General features: G+C 52.4%; 2 protein-coding genes across 4 annotated transcripts in view; one reads left to right on the top strand and one right to left on the bottom strand.

The window, feature by feature from the left end:
• POLA1 (DNA polymerase alpha 1, catalytic subunit) overlaps positions 1–4,896 on the top strand; it is a 184,592-nt gene extending 179,696 nt beyond the window's left edge. The window contains 2 exon segments of the mRNA XM_039714362.1: positions 3,613–3,752; positions 3,754–4,896. Of these exon segments, the coding sequence (XP_039570296.1) occupies positions 3,613–3,752; positions 3,754–3,783 (170 nt within the window). The 3' untranslated portion in view covers positions 3,784–4,896.
• A 3,583-nt stretch (positions 4,897–8,479) lies between these two features.
• ARX (aristaless related homeobox) lies at positions 8,480–15,818 on the bottom strand. 3 transcript variants are annotated; one of them, XM_039714360.1, is made up of 5 exons: positions 15,512–15,816; positions 13,710–14,430; positions 12,366–12,411; positions 10,375–10,444; positions 8,480–9,763 (listed from the first exon to the last, which is right to left on the bottom strand). In XM_039714360.1, exons 1-5 carry the CDS (start codon positions 15,702–15,704, stop codon positions 9,600–9,602), a joined length of 1,194 nt encoding a protein of 397 aa, XP_039570294.1. In that variant the 5' UTR covers positions 15,705–15,816; the 3' UTR covers positions 8,480–9,599. The 3 variants fall into 3 exon arrangements, with proteins under 3 accessions (XP_039570294.1, XP_039570293.1, XP_039570295.1); XM_039714359.1 differs by lacking the exon at positions 10,375–10,444 and having other exon boundaries at positions 15,512–15,818; XM_039714361.1 differs by lacking the exons at positions 8,480–9,763; positions 10,375–10,444 and adding an exon at positions 10,212–10,290.
• Between the last annotated feature and the right edge of the window lie 939 nt (positions 15,819–16,757).

The raw sequence follows: 16,757 nt of genomic DNA, 5'->3' as shown, positions 1-16,757 counted from the left end.
TAATTCTGTACTATTTACCAGTCAGTGATTTACTGACTTTAGAAAATGCAGCACTTGAATTTTACTTGCATACAATCAGAAGCACTTTTTTTTCTATGTTTCTATTAAAATAATTGAATTTCTAATTTTATATTTGTTTTCATAGTGTCTTTTGTACACTCTGCATGTACAGAAATATATCTCGTTATGTATAGCCGTGTATACATTCTGCAGCAGTGGTCATCTTAAAAGATTTCTCATTGCCACTGAACTTGGATGTTACTAAAACAATGATGGGGTGATAATGGGTATAGAACTATTTCAGAATGTGAGCACTAAAAGGCAATTTCAGTCAGTTTGTATAGCTTAGTTTTCAGAAGGCCTTGGGCATGTTATTGATTAAATTCTCATTTAGGAAGAAAGTAGGAGCTTTTATATGCATCTCTAAGTTGGGTGGTGTGGTAACTCAAAGGTATTGACTGGCTGTGTGATATACAACGGCCACAGTTGTCTTTTACTCAGAGGAGCACAGAGTGATGCCGGTTGTCATTCTTACTCTGCTGTGTGGCAGCGTAAATAGTCCCCTTTCTAACCAACCTGGTGGGAAAAGTCAATATCCCATCAGCAAAGGAGGTAAACACATCAGGAGCTGTGTCCTCTCTCATCTTCCCCTGCTCTGTATTACTACAGTTCTTTAAATCTCTTCTCCCCAGTCATCAGATGCACTTGTGTCATTCAAATGCATGGTGCTGCAGACACAGCCCTGCCTGCCTCTCCTCCCGGAGCTCCCGGCTCCCATTCTCTTATAATTGAAACTTAAAATTGGCCTCATTACTTCAACGAGGCCCCTCATATTTCTCCTTTTTTTTTTTTCAGTCCACCCTTTCCTGCCTGCCTCTACAAGGGTAATTGCATCTAAGAAATGTTTGAAGCATACTGTCAGAAAGGTTATTGCGTATAATTGGAGTTTAGATTTAATGTTGGGGGGAGCTGGCAGCTCTGTTAGTGGGATGGCTGGAGCCCTGAAGCCTGAATTGGAGCTGTACATGGGTCTGTATTTGTGTTCCCTATTTTCAGCCCTGGTGTATTGTTTGCCTCAATGTTCTAATGATTAATGTGCCTTCCTGCTCTGTTCACATGTGCCAGCTGTTCACATTGATGTATTTTACCTTGGTCCCTCCTGAGCTCCAGGAAGCTTTAAACTATTTTGGCCTAGTTTTGAGGTATTAGGGTGGAATTTTCCACAGTTCCTTGGTATAAAGAGCATGGTTTGGCTAATGTGAGCAGTTGCAAGTCAACCCACTTGCTGTATCATTAATCTTGAAAATACATAAACAAGTGCGAGCTCAGTTTGTGGCAAAGTGGGATTGGTGTTTTTATGGATCTGGTTAAGACAATTTTCAAGCTTTGTTTAATTTAACCCTATATCTAAATACTTTCAGAATCGTTAAATGTGTTTATGCCATAGTGACTTCAGCCTGTTAATGAGCAGATTCACATAATCAAGCTTTTGTTATATTGGAGTTGTAGTTTAAGGAAAATCCAATTCTGCTAATAGGCTTTAAGTCATTACTGTCTGTGTAACAGTAAAAATGTGATATCTTCAACAAGGCATCTCCCTCTGTGTGCTTACTACCCAGACACAATACATAACTTCTTCACAACAATGCATGAAAGGTGCTTATCAAAGTGCTTTTAATCAGTGTATTCACTTACTCAGGCATTGTTAATTTAATTTTTTAATTTAATTTTTAAAGAGTTGATAGCTTCATGCAAAGCAGTTAACTTCAGTGGAACTTTGTGAATAACATGGAAAACCTAAGCAGGTGACAATTTCTCAGTAAAACATTGCTGTTTGTATGTATCCAGAGCTAGTCTGCTGAGCTCATACTGCAACATCTGAGGCTCTGCAGAAATATTTGTAAATCCTCAGGGAGGAGAAATTCACAAACCTCAAAATTGTAGTAGCTTTTTCTGTCACCATGCCTCCCATCCCTGCCTCATCCCATCTCCTCATGTAGCATCCTTGGCTGCTGAGATGAAGCTGTCTGAAAGGACACCTTCATCTCAGTCACATCACAGAGGTGAGGTGGGAGGTGAGTTGTCACAAAAATGAGACATTTCATCCTTTATACATATAGACTCAAAAAAACAGTGTCCCTCTCCCCAAAAACCTTTTCTTAAATAAACTCCACTGTTTTTAGAGACAATTGGTTTTTCATCTTAACTGGTGCTGTAGACTAAAAGCTGTTTGAGAGGGGACAGAGTTTCCTCTGTTATGTATTCAAAGGACCAGGAGGGCTGTGAAGGTGTCAGGGAGAAGGCACAAGGTAAAAGGTGAGGCAAAGCTAATGAGCAATAGAAGGATGGTGTTGGTTGCTCACAACACACATGCTTTACCCTGCACCTCAATGGCTTCAAATCTTGAAGTACCTGTTCTGTGCTCTCCTAGTGCTGCTGGACGTGGAGTGCCTCCAGTCTAAAAGCAGGGAATCTGCCTGGGAGGGAGCCTTGTTCTGTGTGCTCTCCAGTGTTCTGAGGTGTAACTGCAGGAACAGGCTTTTGGGTAGGAGCTGCTGTTCTAGAATGTGGAGTTGGTTGGAAAGCAGGAGCAGAACTGTGCCAGATCTGCATCCACTTGGCATTGCTGTATCATGGAGTAGTGGAATATTTTGCTCTTTTAGTCTTTGCTCACAGCTTTTATAAAGGAAAAGCTGGACAATCACGCCAACAAAATCCCTTGGGTGTGTTTTTTTAATGGCAGAAAATTTGAAAAAACAAACCCTAACAGAAATAAAACAGCTTGGTCTTTGCTGCTGAAATACGTACAGATTCATGCACATGAATTTGCGCACACATAAAGGTACAGGTGAGTAAATGCCATGTCCCCCAGACATCTCTTATCTTATTTGGGAGCCTCTTCATTCATGTGTCAGGTGAACCTGACATCTCCTGCTTGAGATACTGGGCATCTTCTCTCCATTTTAGGGTAAAGTAGCATGGAATTCTCCTTGTTTGTGTTACTTCCCCTTTCCTTCCAGTGCCTCCGTAGTGCTGAGGATCATGATTCCTATCCTGCTCACAAGGTGCATTTGAGAACTCACAAGACTGGTTATAAGTCTGTCCCAGGTTGTACCAGTGCCAGTATTAACAGCAGGGATGAGGGACATGAATTTGACATGAATTGTGATCTCCTTTACTTCTAAAGCCACTCTGGGACAGAATCTCTCCCTACTTCCAACCCCTGAGGACTCCGGATAGTTCTCACTAAATTAAGGCACCTGAGATCCTTTCAGATCCAGCCCAACTACTGCACTCCAGCTAGATCACAAAACTGGACTAGGGGTGGCTCTTGTCAGTTTTTCCACAGCTCCTGTGCTGGTGGGGCTGAGGGAGCTTCAGCCTTGGCTCCGTGGCCAGGGTTCACCATGGTCCCTCACCAGCTCGTGCAGGAAAGGCAGGGAATGCAGCAGAACGTGGGAGAGCTTGCCACAAATCTGCTCTTGGGTAACTACAACATTCACCTCGTTTTAAAATACCTCGATTCACAGTCTAATGAATGCAAAAATCCTGTCTTTTTGTGGTCATTTAATCCCTCTTTGTGTTTTGGGTTTTTTCTCTTTGTTCTTCTAGAGTATTTGAAGAAGAAGCCACTCAGGAGGGAAGTCTCTGAGGCCTACAAAAGACTGAAGAGCACCGTAGACAAATGCCTGGCCATGAGTGGCTACTCAGAAGTGAACCTTGGCAAACTCTTCACCGTCAGTATAGGAAGATAGATCTGTGGGAGAGTCCAGTAATGAATGACAGTGATTGATTAAAAATGGAGGGAGGCTAGTCCCTTGTTCATCAGTAATGATCTCTTCAGCAATACTCTATTTCAGTATGTACAATGATGTTTTAATAATCTTGTCTCTTTGGAGGAGAAAAAATGGGAGATGAAAACAGGATGTATGATTGTCGTGGATATAAAGTATTTCAAGGTGTTTTTATCTTCTTTTTTTTTCTTCATTGAGAAACCAGGGTTATTAAAATATGGAGTAGTTGATTTTTGCAATATTTTTTGTTGTGTATTTAGACCTATGAGGGAAAAGGGGGTGGGGGAATTGCTGCTTTAATTGGATAATTCCCAGTGAGAGTTGCTGGAATGTAAGTGATCCTAGACTTTGCTCCAGGGTATTTACTAGAGGTGCTCTCAGGAAGAGAGGTTAGTAGAGGTCTCAGTAGGAGCACTAATGTTTTGCCTTTTCACGGTTTATCTTCTTCCTGATCATAAACATACCAATTAAAAACAATACTAAACCTAAATGCATTTAAATGTCCTATTACCTTCTGAACAGAGGTAGGGACGCTTTACTTTGAAATTCATTAAAGAACGACTGAAACCTGGAGGTGCTAAAAATAGGGACCATCTTTTTATTAGGAGTCTTTCCAAGCATCTTTAAGCATAGCATTTTGCCACGTTGAAAATTTCTGTGTGGATGTAAAGCCATGCACATGAACAAAACCCATTTCACTCATGCAAAGGATATAAATGTGTTTCATTTCAAAGTATTTGAAAGTAAGCAATCGATAGAGAAAAATATTTTTGGGATGGCATTGTAACCAATAACAGGGGAATGGAAAGCAGCAAATCATAGCTACTGTTCTGTAATAATTACTGTGTTGGAGATTTTACAGTTTTTACAAACAAATTGTATTTTTCATTTACTTCTAATAAAATGACAAGCAGATATGACAAGAGAATAAATTTGGGTACATGCTTTTGTATACAAAATATTGTTGTACTCTGTTCACTGTTTAGTTTGCAATGTGATATATTAATGTAAGGTTATAAAAAATGCTTTTAAATCTTAAACAGTGTAAAATGTAAAGTTTTTTCACACTTGAAGGAAAATAAAGTTTTCTAGTAAAAGAGAATTTGATTCTCTGATCTGATGGTTGAAAATAGCCCATGCTAGGTGATATTGCTCTGGACTTCTCCTGGTCTTACAGAATTGCTGTTGTGTCTATTTTTAGGATGAACAGCCATTAACAAAGGGAGCTTGAGGAAAAAGTAAAAGGATCAGTATGAACATGTTGGGCACTGTCGGGATTCATGTGTCTGTTTGTGTTCAGAGTATTTTGTGACATTCATTTGTCCCCAGAGTGGCATTTGGGAGAAGCTGTGTGTCAGTATGGGTAGTGTCAGTTTGAATATGCCTAAATACACAGTCATCTTCCTAGCAACTTTTGGAACTAAACCCTTTCATTTCTGCTCACATGGAATCACTACAGTGAGAAATGGAATCTGTGCAGTCTCTGGTGTTGTGCAGGTGTTGTCCCACCCTGGTGAGCTATTGATCCTTTCCAATATGTTTAGTTGGGTTAATATTGTAAAACAGACTTTATTTGGAGTCTTGTCTTGGAAAGAAGGTGTTGCTGCCAAGATGCTGTACTGAAGTTGCAGAACTTCAAAAGATCCTGGTTTCTTGTAATTCCATGCAGGGATTTTTAGATTTTTTGTGTCCAGCCCAATTAGGATTTTGAAAATATTACTGATATATACTGATTCTACTGGGTAGAATGCCTTAGGAAAGTGAAAAGTGTGACCTTCTCCTCCAAACGTTAGGTGTACAAATAAAATGGATAGATATGGCGTAACCTGACCCTGTGGCACTTGTATGTATCTGTATAATTACAGCTGAAGAGCCTGTTAATTTGCAAGTTTAGGGATGTTTAGATTAAATGAGAGTGTTGTGGAATGACTGTGTAGGGCGCAGCAGCACGGAGTGGCCCTGCGAGGGGCTGTTCCCCCCACGCAGCGAGGCGGAGGAGCCGTGAGTGGCACAGCCCCGGAGCCCCCGCCACCCCGGGCAGCCACAGCCCGGGGGGTTGGCGATGGGAAATGAGGGCTTTTACCCCGAATGGAGGCTTTTTTTGATTCCTCTCAGCAAAGCTGGTCAGATCAGAGCTGAAGTCTTGGCAAGGAGTAAACCGGATTTTTTTTCTCCTCCTCTCTCCCTCTCTAATCAGCTCTGGGCACCGTGCCTCGTCTTGGCCCCTCAGAAAGGCTGGGAAATGCAAAATCATCTTTATAGCATTTAATATTAAATGGAGCTGATAAACGCTGCGCTGTAAATAATTTGGGAAAACTGAAGTTCGGAGGTTTGCATTCTGAGGCTGGTCTGGCCTGAATCGCCTTCCCTTCCTTTTCCTCCTCATATCCCCCTCCCCCACCGCGTGCTGTTAGAATTAAGGTTCGTGTTTATTTGTATTTATTTGCAGTTGGGGAAGAGGAGTGTTGATATATGGAGCCGGTGGCCAGGTTTCGCTGATGACATATGCGATATGAAAAAGAATTCCCATCCGCAAACACGGTTGCTGCTGTGCCAAAATCCCTCTTTTCGCCGCCAAAGGCAGTTTTCTAAGGCCGAAGCGGAGCACATCTTCCCCTTCGAATCCATCCCCGTCTTCTGCAGGGCACCTTAAATGTGCCTTAATTGAATAGTTCTCCCGCACCCTCCTTATAGCAGTTTAATAGATTAACTCATCTGTGCCAGCTTCAAATTTCAGATTAAAATTCCTTCATCCCGAAGGCAGCATTATCAGGTTGTTGGAGGCTGTTTTCAAACCTTGGTTTTGAATAGCAGCGGCTCTGCATTAATTTAACCACTAAGCTAATAAGTAGGTTTCGTTTTGTTATGCTAAGCTTTATTGCTTTTCTTTTGATCAGAATGGTGTTGTTGAGCAAAGCAGCAGACAAGGCATTCTTTGATGAGGGAATTAGCGCTCTATTCTTCCTCTATTATTCATAGCACAGTGGAATATGTAAGTACCTGAGGGTGTCAAAGGAGAGCAGGCTCTATTGCAAAGTGTTCGCCTTGTTTCTCTCAATAGCTGACTATGAGATGATAAACCGCTTAATACACTGCACTAATTGGATGAGAGCAAAAAGAGATGGGAATTAAGGCACGGCGAAAGGAGAAAGTGCTACCAGCCTTCATTCACTCTTTCACCACTTTAACAGCACCAAAGGAGGCACAAGCTTTCTATAAGCAGACTAGGGGTTTTGTGCGGAGATAAAATGAACCTGTTAGTGGATTCAGGTAATACACTAATTATTGCACAGTATAAATACCACTACTGGTTTTATAACACGGAGGTAAACTTCTTTTGAGAAGGTTATAGGATTGCTTGGCAGCAGTATAGATCCTAATAAGGGACCAGAGTAATAACCCCCTGGATTAACAAAATTGCTGCTTGCAGAAGTATGATTCGGGCTTTTACGAAGATTTCAGCAGAATGAATAAAAATGACTGAATGACATTTCTTAATGCCTAATGGCTTGATAATGATTCCCTTTTCTTTGAGGCAAAAATGTATATTTCAGGCAGCACTGTTAATAACGTCCAAGGAACAAGCCTTATTTTTCCCATAAATTTTTTTTTTTCGCGCCTATGGTGGGTTTTAGAACTCAAAAATACGGCTGGGGGCGGGCGGGGTTGGGGGGTGTGGGATGTGAAATGCCGTGGGCGGAGGGGGAGCTGCGGGAAGGGTCGCGGCGGGCTCCCACGCGCGGTGCTCGCTCCAGCGGCGCTTCCCGGCCGCTGCCTCCCGGAGCCGGGGCCCCTCGGTCCCCGGGGCTCTTCTCCGGCCCCGGCCCGACGATGAGGAGCGGGGCCGAGATTGGACCAAATCACCCAAGAAAAGCATCCCACACACATCCCGGCTGTCCGACAGCCCGTCCGGAGCCCGGGGCTTGGTCGGGGGGGACCAGGACTCATCACGGCCGGGGAGGGACCGCGGGGAGGGCGGCCGGGGGCTGCCCGCGTTTCGCCCCTGCTCCGGGGAAGAGGCAGACGGGACCGCTGCGGCCAAAAAAAAAAAAAAAAAAGAAAACAAAAAAAACCAAAAAGCAAAAAAAGAAAAGCCCCCCAAAAACCCCCCCCAAAAAAACGAAAAAAAAAAAAAAAAAAAAAAAAAAAAAAAAAAAAAAAAAAAAAAGAGACGAGGAAGAAATCCACCCGGGGACTAATAAAGGAAGAGGGAAGAAACGGAAGTTCACCTCTAGGAGAACGAAGGGGCAGGCACAGAGAAACTTTTATAACCCCAAACGTGCGGGGGCGGCCAAGCGTTCCCCAAAATTCCGGGTTTTCTCCCCCGCTCCCGACTTTGGGCGGTGTCCCGTGCCCGCCCGGCGGCTCCGCGGCACGGGCCCGGCCCGAGCACCGGGGCACGGCGCCGCCCCCGCGGCCCGAGCTCCCCGAGCCCGGCCGAGCCCCCGCGCCCGCCCCGACCCGCGGGGCTCAGCCCCGGCCGCCCCCGGGCCCGCAGCCCCCGCAAGGACAGGGCTTTTTGCTTTTCTTTTGATGCCTTTTTTTTTTTTTTTTTTTTTTTTAAAAATATTTTTTTTTTTTTTTTTTTTTGTTAAACATATATTTTTGTTTATTTTCTGAACGTGGCACTTCTCCACCGGATAGCAAGGAAAAGTGTTAACAATAACGACATTACACGAAAAAAGTACTGTACCATCGCCTCTTGAGGGTTTCAGAAACCTCTACAGTTAATAAGTTAAATAAAGAGTTTGTACATAAATATTTGTCTAGGAACCCTATTATATCTACAACACAGTAAGAATCTACAGAATGACAAACTTTTACAACACTACACTGAGTGCAATTGTTTTATAACTTTTCAAATATACAAAGCTCTGTTCATTTTTTTATAACAATGGTATGTACAGAATTAATAATCACAGTTTAGTGACTTAAACAGTCCATATTCTAGCAGTGTATTTCGCTTTGGTTTGATATAAAAACCTTGGTTGGTGTAGTGATAAAGAATATAACAAGAAAAAGATATACCCTTTCCCCTAAGTGCACTGGTTATCTTACAGCATCAAATTTACTTTCAGTTTGCACTGTCAGCATCCTTGGTTAGCATATGCAGCTCGTTGCAACATGTAAAATAGTTCTCCAGCGCTTCTAACTGACCACCTTAACATCCTAGGATGCTATTTTAAGAAGATGTGGGTAGCTTTCCCCCTCTCTTAGCTTCTCTATTGTTTTTTGTTTCACTTTCTTGATTAAATTCTATTTCTTTCTTTTTTTTTCTTGCCAGATAAACAGAAGGAAAAATATTTCGTGTACGAAACGCTAATATAGAGTAACTTTTATTAGGGTTTTTTCTTTTTTTTTTTTCTTTTTTTTTTTTTTTTTTTACTTTTTCCCCCCTTATGTTCACAGAGGAAATGGACACGTCGTACATTTAAGAAATGTACCAGCCAAGGAGTTACTTATTCAGGAGGTTTTAAGTGTCGTTTCACTCGTGTGAGGGCTGATGCGAGAGGCATTCACTTTCCCCAAGTTCCTAACGAGAGGACCTACTACAGTCTCAGCTGCTGGTCCTCCTTTTTAAAAAAATCATTATTATTTTTCCCCCCGTTTGGTCTTGATTCATGCTGTCTGAGGTGACCTTTATTGATTCGCCTATTTACTCTCCCTCTTTTTCTCTCTCCCCCCTAAAAAAAACCCTGACCCGCACCCCGCGGCCGGCAGCCGTGCCTTAGCACACCTCTTTCCCCGTGCTGTTCCCGGGGAGGATGTTGAGCTGGGTGAGCTGGGCCGCGTGTTCCTTGGCCTTCAGCCGCAGGGCGGCGATGCTGGACGCCCGCCGGTCGGCGGCGGCACTGGCCGGGTCCCCCAGCCCCGCCGAGCCCACCGCGCCCTCGGCGGCCGGCGCCGGCTGCCGCAGCAGCGCCGCGGCGCTGGAGGCGCTGCCCAGGGGGGACATGGTGGAAAAGAGCCTGCAAGGGAAGCACAGGGGCCGTCAGCGCCGCGCCGGGACCCGCCCGGCCCCTTCCCGCCCAGCGCGGACGCGAGGGGACACGGACGCGCCGGGAAGACCCGACGCCCGGCAGGAAAACATTTTTTCGGGGGGTGAAAAAAAGAGTAAAAATCGCTGAGCTTGGTGCTCCCCCGCTTGCCACAGGCATGGCCGGGGCTGCGGGGATGCGCGGGGAAGCCCCGGTCCCGCGGTCGCTCCCGGCACCGGGGCTGCCCGCCGGGAGGAGGCAGCGCGCACCGGGCTCCCGCGGGAGCGCGTCCCGACGCGAACCTGGCCGAGCTGCTCGCGCCCGCCGCTCAAAACCCGCCCGTGAGGGTCTCCCCGCGGCCGGAGCGGCTCACGCCGCCCGGCACGTCGCGGCTTGTGCTCCTCCCGGCTGGCCGAACGTCCCGCCGGGGGGCAGCGCCGCGGAGCCGGGGGGCGGCGGCGGCAGGCTGGGGAAGGCGGCGGCCGCGGCGGCGGCGGCGGTCCAGGCGGAGTCTAGAGCTGGGTGATGAGGAGGGAAAGGACTAGCATCAAGGTATGGACTGAGGGGGTGAGTTGCTGACAGGGGACCAGGGAAAGGCAAACCTGGGGGGTGTGTCTGAGCCCCAGCCTTTTCCCTCTTCCGCCACTTAGCCCTACGGTTCTGGAACCATACCTGAAAGCCAAAAGAAAAACCGGTTTTAATACGCCAGCCCGCGCCCTCGGAGCGGCGAGCCCCTCAGGAGCCGCGCACCGGCCCGACGGCCGCCGCTCCTCCGCCGCCCCCGAAGCGGGATCGCTCCCAAGGGGCCGGCCCGCGGGGCCCACGTGTGCCGGGCCGTGCCGGGACCGACACCGGCTTTCCGTGACACCGGGCCTGAGGCGGGCCCCGGCTGTCCGAGGGGCGGCTCCGCAGCCCGCACCCCTTCGCGGCAGGGCGGCGGTGCGGGCAGAGCGCGGAGCGGGAGGCGGCTCCCGCCGCGCTGGAGCAGCGGCAGTGCGGTTTCCCAAGAGGACTACGCGGGAATTATTCCGCACTCACACCCACACCGCGACTTTTTTTTTTTTTCTTTTTCGTTAAAGCGCATATTTACAAATTATATGGTTTAGGGATCGCAGTCTTTTTTTCCCCCTTCAGATTTAAAGAGAGGGGGGAAAGTCGCAATTTCATTGATGTCTGAAACGAATAAATAATTTGTGAGGCAACCAAAGCAGCAAATACAGATTTCAAGGCTGCCCTTTTTAAGATCTATTTTATGAAAGTTAGTTAGGATGCCATAGCACTGCCGTCCTTTCTCCCTTTTACCCCTCCCACAAAGCAAAAATCGTGAACTAAAACTGCTTAAAGCAGGAGAGAGGTAGAGGAAAATAAACCGCATTCCAAAGGAAAATAAAATATTCCGTTAATAACCAAGTGTGGGGCCATCACACGCACCTACAGACAGAGACTTTGAGAGACAGACATTTGTAAATCTTTTGGGGCAGGTGTGGGCAGAGTTTTTCCTGTTATGCTCGGCTTTGTAAGCTCAGTGTGCGACCCTTCCTTCCCGGAAGGCAGAAAGGCAGCGGCGCTGCGAGTCTCCCTACAGTTGTTCAGCGGGAATGGATCTCCACGCACGCCTGTCTGGGTACCCACGATGAAGAGGCATTGTGCTCGTGTGGAAGGCAACAGCCTGGCACGGAGGGAGCGTCTCTCCCCGCTAAAACTCAATTAGCAAGCTGTCCTCACTACAATTCCCCCTTATTGAATTAATAAGTCTGAGTAGACCCAAAGGTAAACGAAGGGACTCTCATAATTCATATTCACTTAATTACATCTTCTGCCATGAATAGAGGAGAAAGAAAGGGGGTGTCTTTCTGTTAAAAAAGTTATTTAACTTTCCCACGACTTGTTCCCCTGAGCTGAAAATACTGATTTGCTGTCACATCTCTGTTTGACAATGGAGAAATGTGTCAACAGAAAGGAGGGGACAAATCTCATCATTAGCCCCTCTAATGCAAGAAGCTGTTGTGTATTAAATGAGCCATATGGAATTTATTATGCTTTATCAGCGCCCGATTTTAACTGTAAAGTGATTTGCTCAGCTTCAAACCCAGAGACATCTGTTTTCTGTTGGCAATCAGGGCATCCCAATGTTTATCGTCTCTTTGGTTATGAGACCCGGGTTGGGAAATGCACTCTGGTATGGGGCGGCAAACACCTTTAATAGCATTGCACTCACTCACTATTAGATCAATGCAGGCTTATTGCTATCAAAAATGGGAAATCAAATAGCATTAGCCAGCTCCTTGTGCAGGCGGAGAGGAAATCAAACAACATTTCGCCTTCAAATGGCCCTGTTTGTTCTAGCACTAAGTGGGCTTTTATGAAGCCCGATTGGAGATTTGATGGCAGCCAAATACCCGACCTGCGGCCGAGCGGGTTTCTAACAACCGAAACGGGAGCCCCGAGTTTTAATCCCACGGGGATTCGCCAGCCGATGGCTCGGCCCCGGCGGGGCCGGGGGGACGCCGAGGAGGGCCAGGCCACCCAGGCCACCCTTCCCCGGGGCGCCGCCGAGGGACGCGCCGGTCCCGGTCCCGCCGCTGCCACTCACCTGCACTCGGGCTTCTGTCAGATCGAGCCTCATGGCCAGCTCCTCCCTGGGGGAGACACAGACGCCGCCGTCAGCCCGGGCACCGCCAGCCGCCCGCGCCCGAAACCCCGGTGCCCGAGGCGAGCGGGGCCGGGCCGCGGGCGGACACCGCCTGTCGCCGCCCTCGGCCCGGCTCCGGGCCGCCGAGCTGGGCCTCTGGGGACTCCAGGGTTTTGGCATTCCCTCCCCGCCGCTCCCCAAATTCGGCCAGTTCCAGCCGCAGCTGCCGTGTAGGGGACGGCAGCCGGGAAGCTCCACACGGAGGTTTCACATTGCCACAATTAAGGTAAATCGGAAAACACTAAGGCACTGCAAAATGGCTCATCAGCTCCGTGTCCCAGAGAGGAGCATTCCCAGCAGAACTGGGACCCTGCTGCGGCCGGAGCCCCGCGCCCTCAGGGAGTGAAAAGCTCCGGGGCAAAACCCAAAGCCGTAAAAAAAAAAACCAACAACGAAAAAAATTGCGGTATGTCCATTCCCGGCCCGGGCAGCCGCTCCCGGGGCCGGGGCCAGGCGGCGCCCCGAGGTGAGCACCGCGGGCGATGCGCGGCTCCAAGGTCCAGGGGAAAAATGCCCCCGTGAACACTCGTGTTCCAACGCTGCCCCGAACCCCAGCCCCGGGCAAAACAAACGAGAAACCGGGAGGGTCTTCGGAATCGACAAGTGCGATTCTGGGGACTCGGGATCGAAAAGTGTGATTCTGGGGACTCGATCCCCCTCTAGCCTTAAGGGCAGGAGTGGGAAGATGCAATTTTCGGTCAGCGCGAGCGAGGGCTGGCGGCTCTGCCTCTCTCCCTGCTTGCGCTTCCCGCAGGGGAGCCGCTGGCCAGACCCGAGCTCCTATTTTCAACGGGAAAATGTCCCCGAAAGTGTGGACAGAGCCGGGCTGGGCCCCACCGGGCTCCTTGGGGACAGCTCCGAGCACCAAGAGGCCCCGACGTGCCGTGCCGGTATTTTTAGGCAGCGGCGCTTTGATCTCTGCCGCTGCCGGGGCTTCCCCGGGCCGGGCTCCAGCCCACGAGCAGCGCGTAACCGATCCCGGCGCGGCCGCGGAGGGAGGGAGGCTGGGCAGCGGGTAAAAATAGCGCCCGGCGGCGGCCTGCAGGCGGGCCTGCCCGGCTCTGCCGGCCCTGGGTCCCCCCTGAACGCGTTCCTGCTCCCCGTCTCCTCCAGCCCGGGGTGCCCGAGCGGGATTCCCCGCCGGGGCGGTTTGGAGGCCGGGGTACAGCACACTGCGGCCCCGTCCCGTCCCGTCCCCCCGGGGTTCGCTCACTCCGCGCTCGGCCGGGGCCCCGGCGCCGGTACCTGGTGAAGACGTCGGGGTAGTGGGTTTTCTGGAAGGCCCTCTCCAGCTCCTCCAGCTGGTAGCTAGTGAAGGTGGTACGATAGCGGCGCTGCTTCCTCTTGAGCAGCCCCTCCTCGGAGTCGCTGCCGGCCGAGAGGCACACGCTCTCCTCGCCGTCCTTGCCCTCGCCGTCCTCGGGGTGCAGCAGCAGCTCCTCCTTGGGGGACAGATCCCCGCCCTCCGCCCCGGGGGCCGCGGTGGCGCCCCGGCGGGCATCCTTCAGCAGCCCCCCGCCGTCCTCGCCCAGCAGCTCCTCCTCCTCGTCGTCCTCCAGCTCCTCTTCCTCCTCGTCCTCGTCCTCCTCCAGCATCTCTTCGTCCTCTTCCTCCTCTTCCTCCTCCGCGGCCGGCGCGGCAGGGCCCGGCCGTTCCTCGACGTGCGCGGCGGGGCTGCCCAGCTCGTCCCGGGCGGGCGGCGGCGCCACGAAGGGCGCGTTCTCACGGTAGCTTTTGCTGCGGCTGATGCTGACCTGGGGCGCCTGGCTGATCTTCAGCGTGTCCCACGGCGCGGCAGCGGGCACGGGGCCCGCGCCCCCCTCCGGTCGCCCCTCCGTCCGGTCCCCCCGAGGCCCCGCCGCCCGCGGCGGCAGCAGCCGGCCCCCGCCCGGCCCGTAAAGCCGGCGCAGCTTGGGGGGAAGGTGCAGCTCGGCCGGCTCGAAGGGGGGACTGGCCTTAGGGGACCCTGAGCCATGAAAGTGGCGTAGACGGCCGCAGCAGTCAGACGGAGCGGGCAGGCGTGGCGGGGAGAAGGGTGCGGAGGAAAGAAAGAAAGGAAGGAAGGAAGAGAGAAGGAGAGACACGGTCAGTAGGATCTGCGCGAATTGAGCCCAGGGCAAGAGTCCAGTCCCTCAGCCATCCTTCGTGCACCGTTTTCCACCTCCCACCCCGTCCCTCAGGCCGGCCCCGGCCCGCGCCGCTGCTCCCAGCCTGGGAAGAAATTCCTCCCGGCCGCTGAGCCCGGCCCGACGCCCGCTCAGGGCCGGGACAGGCTGCGGGTCTCTGGCAGCCCCTGGCCTGCGCCGGCAGCTTCCGACAGCGGGCAGCGCCGAGCCACATCGCACATGGCGGGGCAGCGCTGGTTCCACTGAGCCCGCCCGGCGGCTCGGGATTCCTCCGCGGGCTTTTTTTTTTTTGTTTTGTTCCCCCCTCCTATAATTCCCCCCTCCCAAGTCTAGTTTTGGTTTTGGAAGAAAGAATCCCGCCCGCCAGTGTACGCCAGGAAAAGCGGGAGCGAGGCCGCCCATGGGAGCTGCCCATCCGGGCTCCCGCGGCTCCGGAGGGGGCTGCTCCCAACTTGGGGCCGGGGGCGGCGGCTGCCGGCGGCCCGGTATCAGTGCCCGGCTGCTGCCGGGCGCGGCCCCAGCTCGCTGGCCGAAACCCGTTACAGGTTTTAATGCGAACGGGCCAGGCTTTCCCCCCACACAGATCACATCTCGCACCGATTTATTCTGGCTTTAAAAATTACACCTATATCGAAAGCAAGAGCAGCTTAAAGCGCCGGTACCCGACCCTCAGGGAAAGAATTGTGACGAATTCCGGGCACGGCTCTGGCCGCGCTTCCTGGCAGCATAGCAGCCGCTAACGAGCACGGTAACGGGATAACAGCGACCGCAGCTCCGAGGCGGCGCCGGGCCGTGCGGTGCAGGCGGGGAGCGGGGCCGGAGCCGAGCCGCAGGCTGTGCAGGGAATGGGGACACACAGCCGGGCCTGCCCGATGCCGGGGAAAAGGGACGGGACGAGCGGGATGGGACGGCGGGGCTTACCTTGCGCGGCCTTGTCGGTGTCGGGACGGGCGGCGATGGCGGGCAGGGTGGGCGCGGTACCGAGCAGCCGCACCTTGCAGGGGCTCCGCCGGCCCAGGATGCTGTCGATGCAGTAGGAGGACAGCAAAGTTGGCGATTTACTTTTGCACTCGGGGCGCTCGGCGCAGCTCTCCTCCGGGTAGGGGCCGCTCATGGCGGCGGCAGCGGGGCCGAGCCGTGGGGCCGGGGCGGGAGCGGCGGCGCGGACGCCCCCGCGGCGCTGCCCGGTGCCGCCGGGACGCCCGTCACGGGGGGAGTGAGCGGCGGCCGCGGCGCTCTTGAGTCCCCTCGGCTCCACGTGCGGGCAGCCGCCCCCTGATTGGCTCCCGCCGGAGGCCGGGCGGCCGCCGACAGACGGCGCCCGGCAAAGCCCGGCTCGGACCGCCCCGGATCGGCCGGAATGGGCGGCGGCGGAGTTCCCGTGCCCACCCCCCCTCCGCCCCGACGGCGGCCCGCTCCCCGCCCGACCCCTCCTTAGTCCCGGCGATTCCCGGGCGGGATGGCGGGGGCGGCGCCGGGGGATCCGCGCCGTGTTTTGCCGCGGGCAGGGCGCGGCGCTGCGCAGGGCCGCGCTCGCCGCCGGTGTTTGAAATGCCGCGTCCGCGCTCGGGGCTCTCCGTGACAGCACCTGCGCAGCGCCCGTAGCGGCCGCGGCGCGGCGGGGACCGGCCCAGCCGAGTGCGGGAGCCGGCAAGAGTTTCCCCGGGCAGGGCAGGGCGCGCAGCCCGGCACGCTGCTGTCCAGCAGCCCTCTCTGCCCTGACAGCCTTTCTCCGCACACACATCGCCCCTCCGCCGGCGCTTTCCACGCCGCTTCGGGGCCGGAAGACCTCTGACGGTTTTTTGTGCTCCCTCCTTTCCCTTCCCTGTTGGGCGGTCACAAGTTCAGGCTCCCTGTCCGGTCAGTTTGGGCTCAGTTTTGATGGGCACGGTACAGGTGCCTGACCCCGCTCTCGTGTGCGCTCCTGCTCTCGGACTCCCGCAAGCACAAACACGTCGGAGAAACTGCTCCCGTCACCGCAAATAACCCGTCTTCTCGTTCGGGTGATGCCCAGCCCCGAGAACCGAAGCGGAGACAGCCCCATTTTCCCATGTTCGTGCCACAATTGCCGTGTGGAATCACGGCTAATTAACCAGAGATAATTAAGAGAAAAGCGAGTGCGTGCATGTGTCCGTGCTGGCGTGGGCTAAACGCCGCTCTGGTTGTG

This window comes from Passer montanus, unplaced genomic scaffold (genome assembly GCF_014805655.1).
Source record: "Passer montanus isolate IOZ18808 unplaced genomic scaffold, ASM1480565v1 scaffold3, whole genome shotgun sequence".
Lineage (NCBI taxonomy): Eukaryota > Metazoa > Chordata > Aves > Passeriformes > Passeridae > Passer > Passer montanus.
Note: the sequence above shows the minus strand (reverse complement) of the source record. Positions and strands in the feature narration are given on the sequence as shown.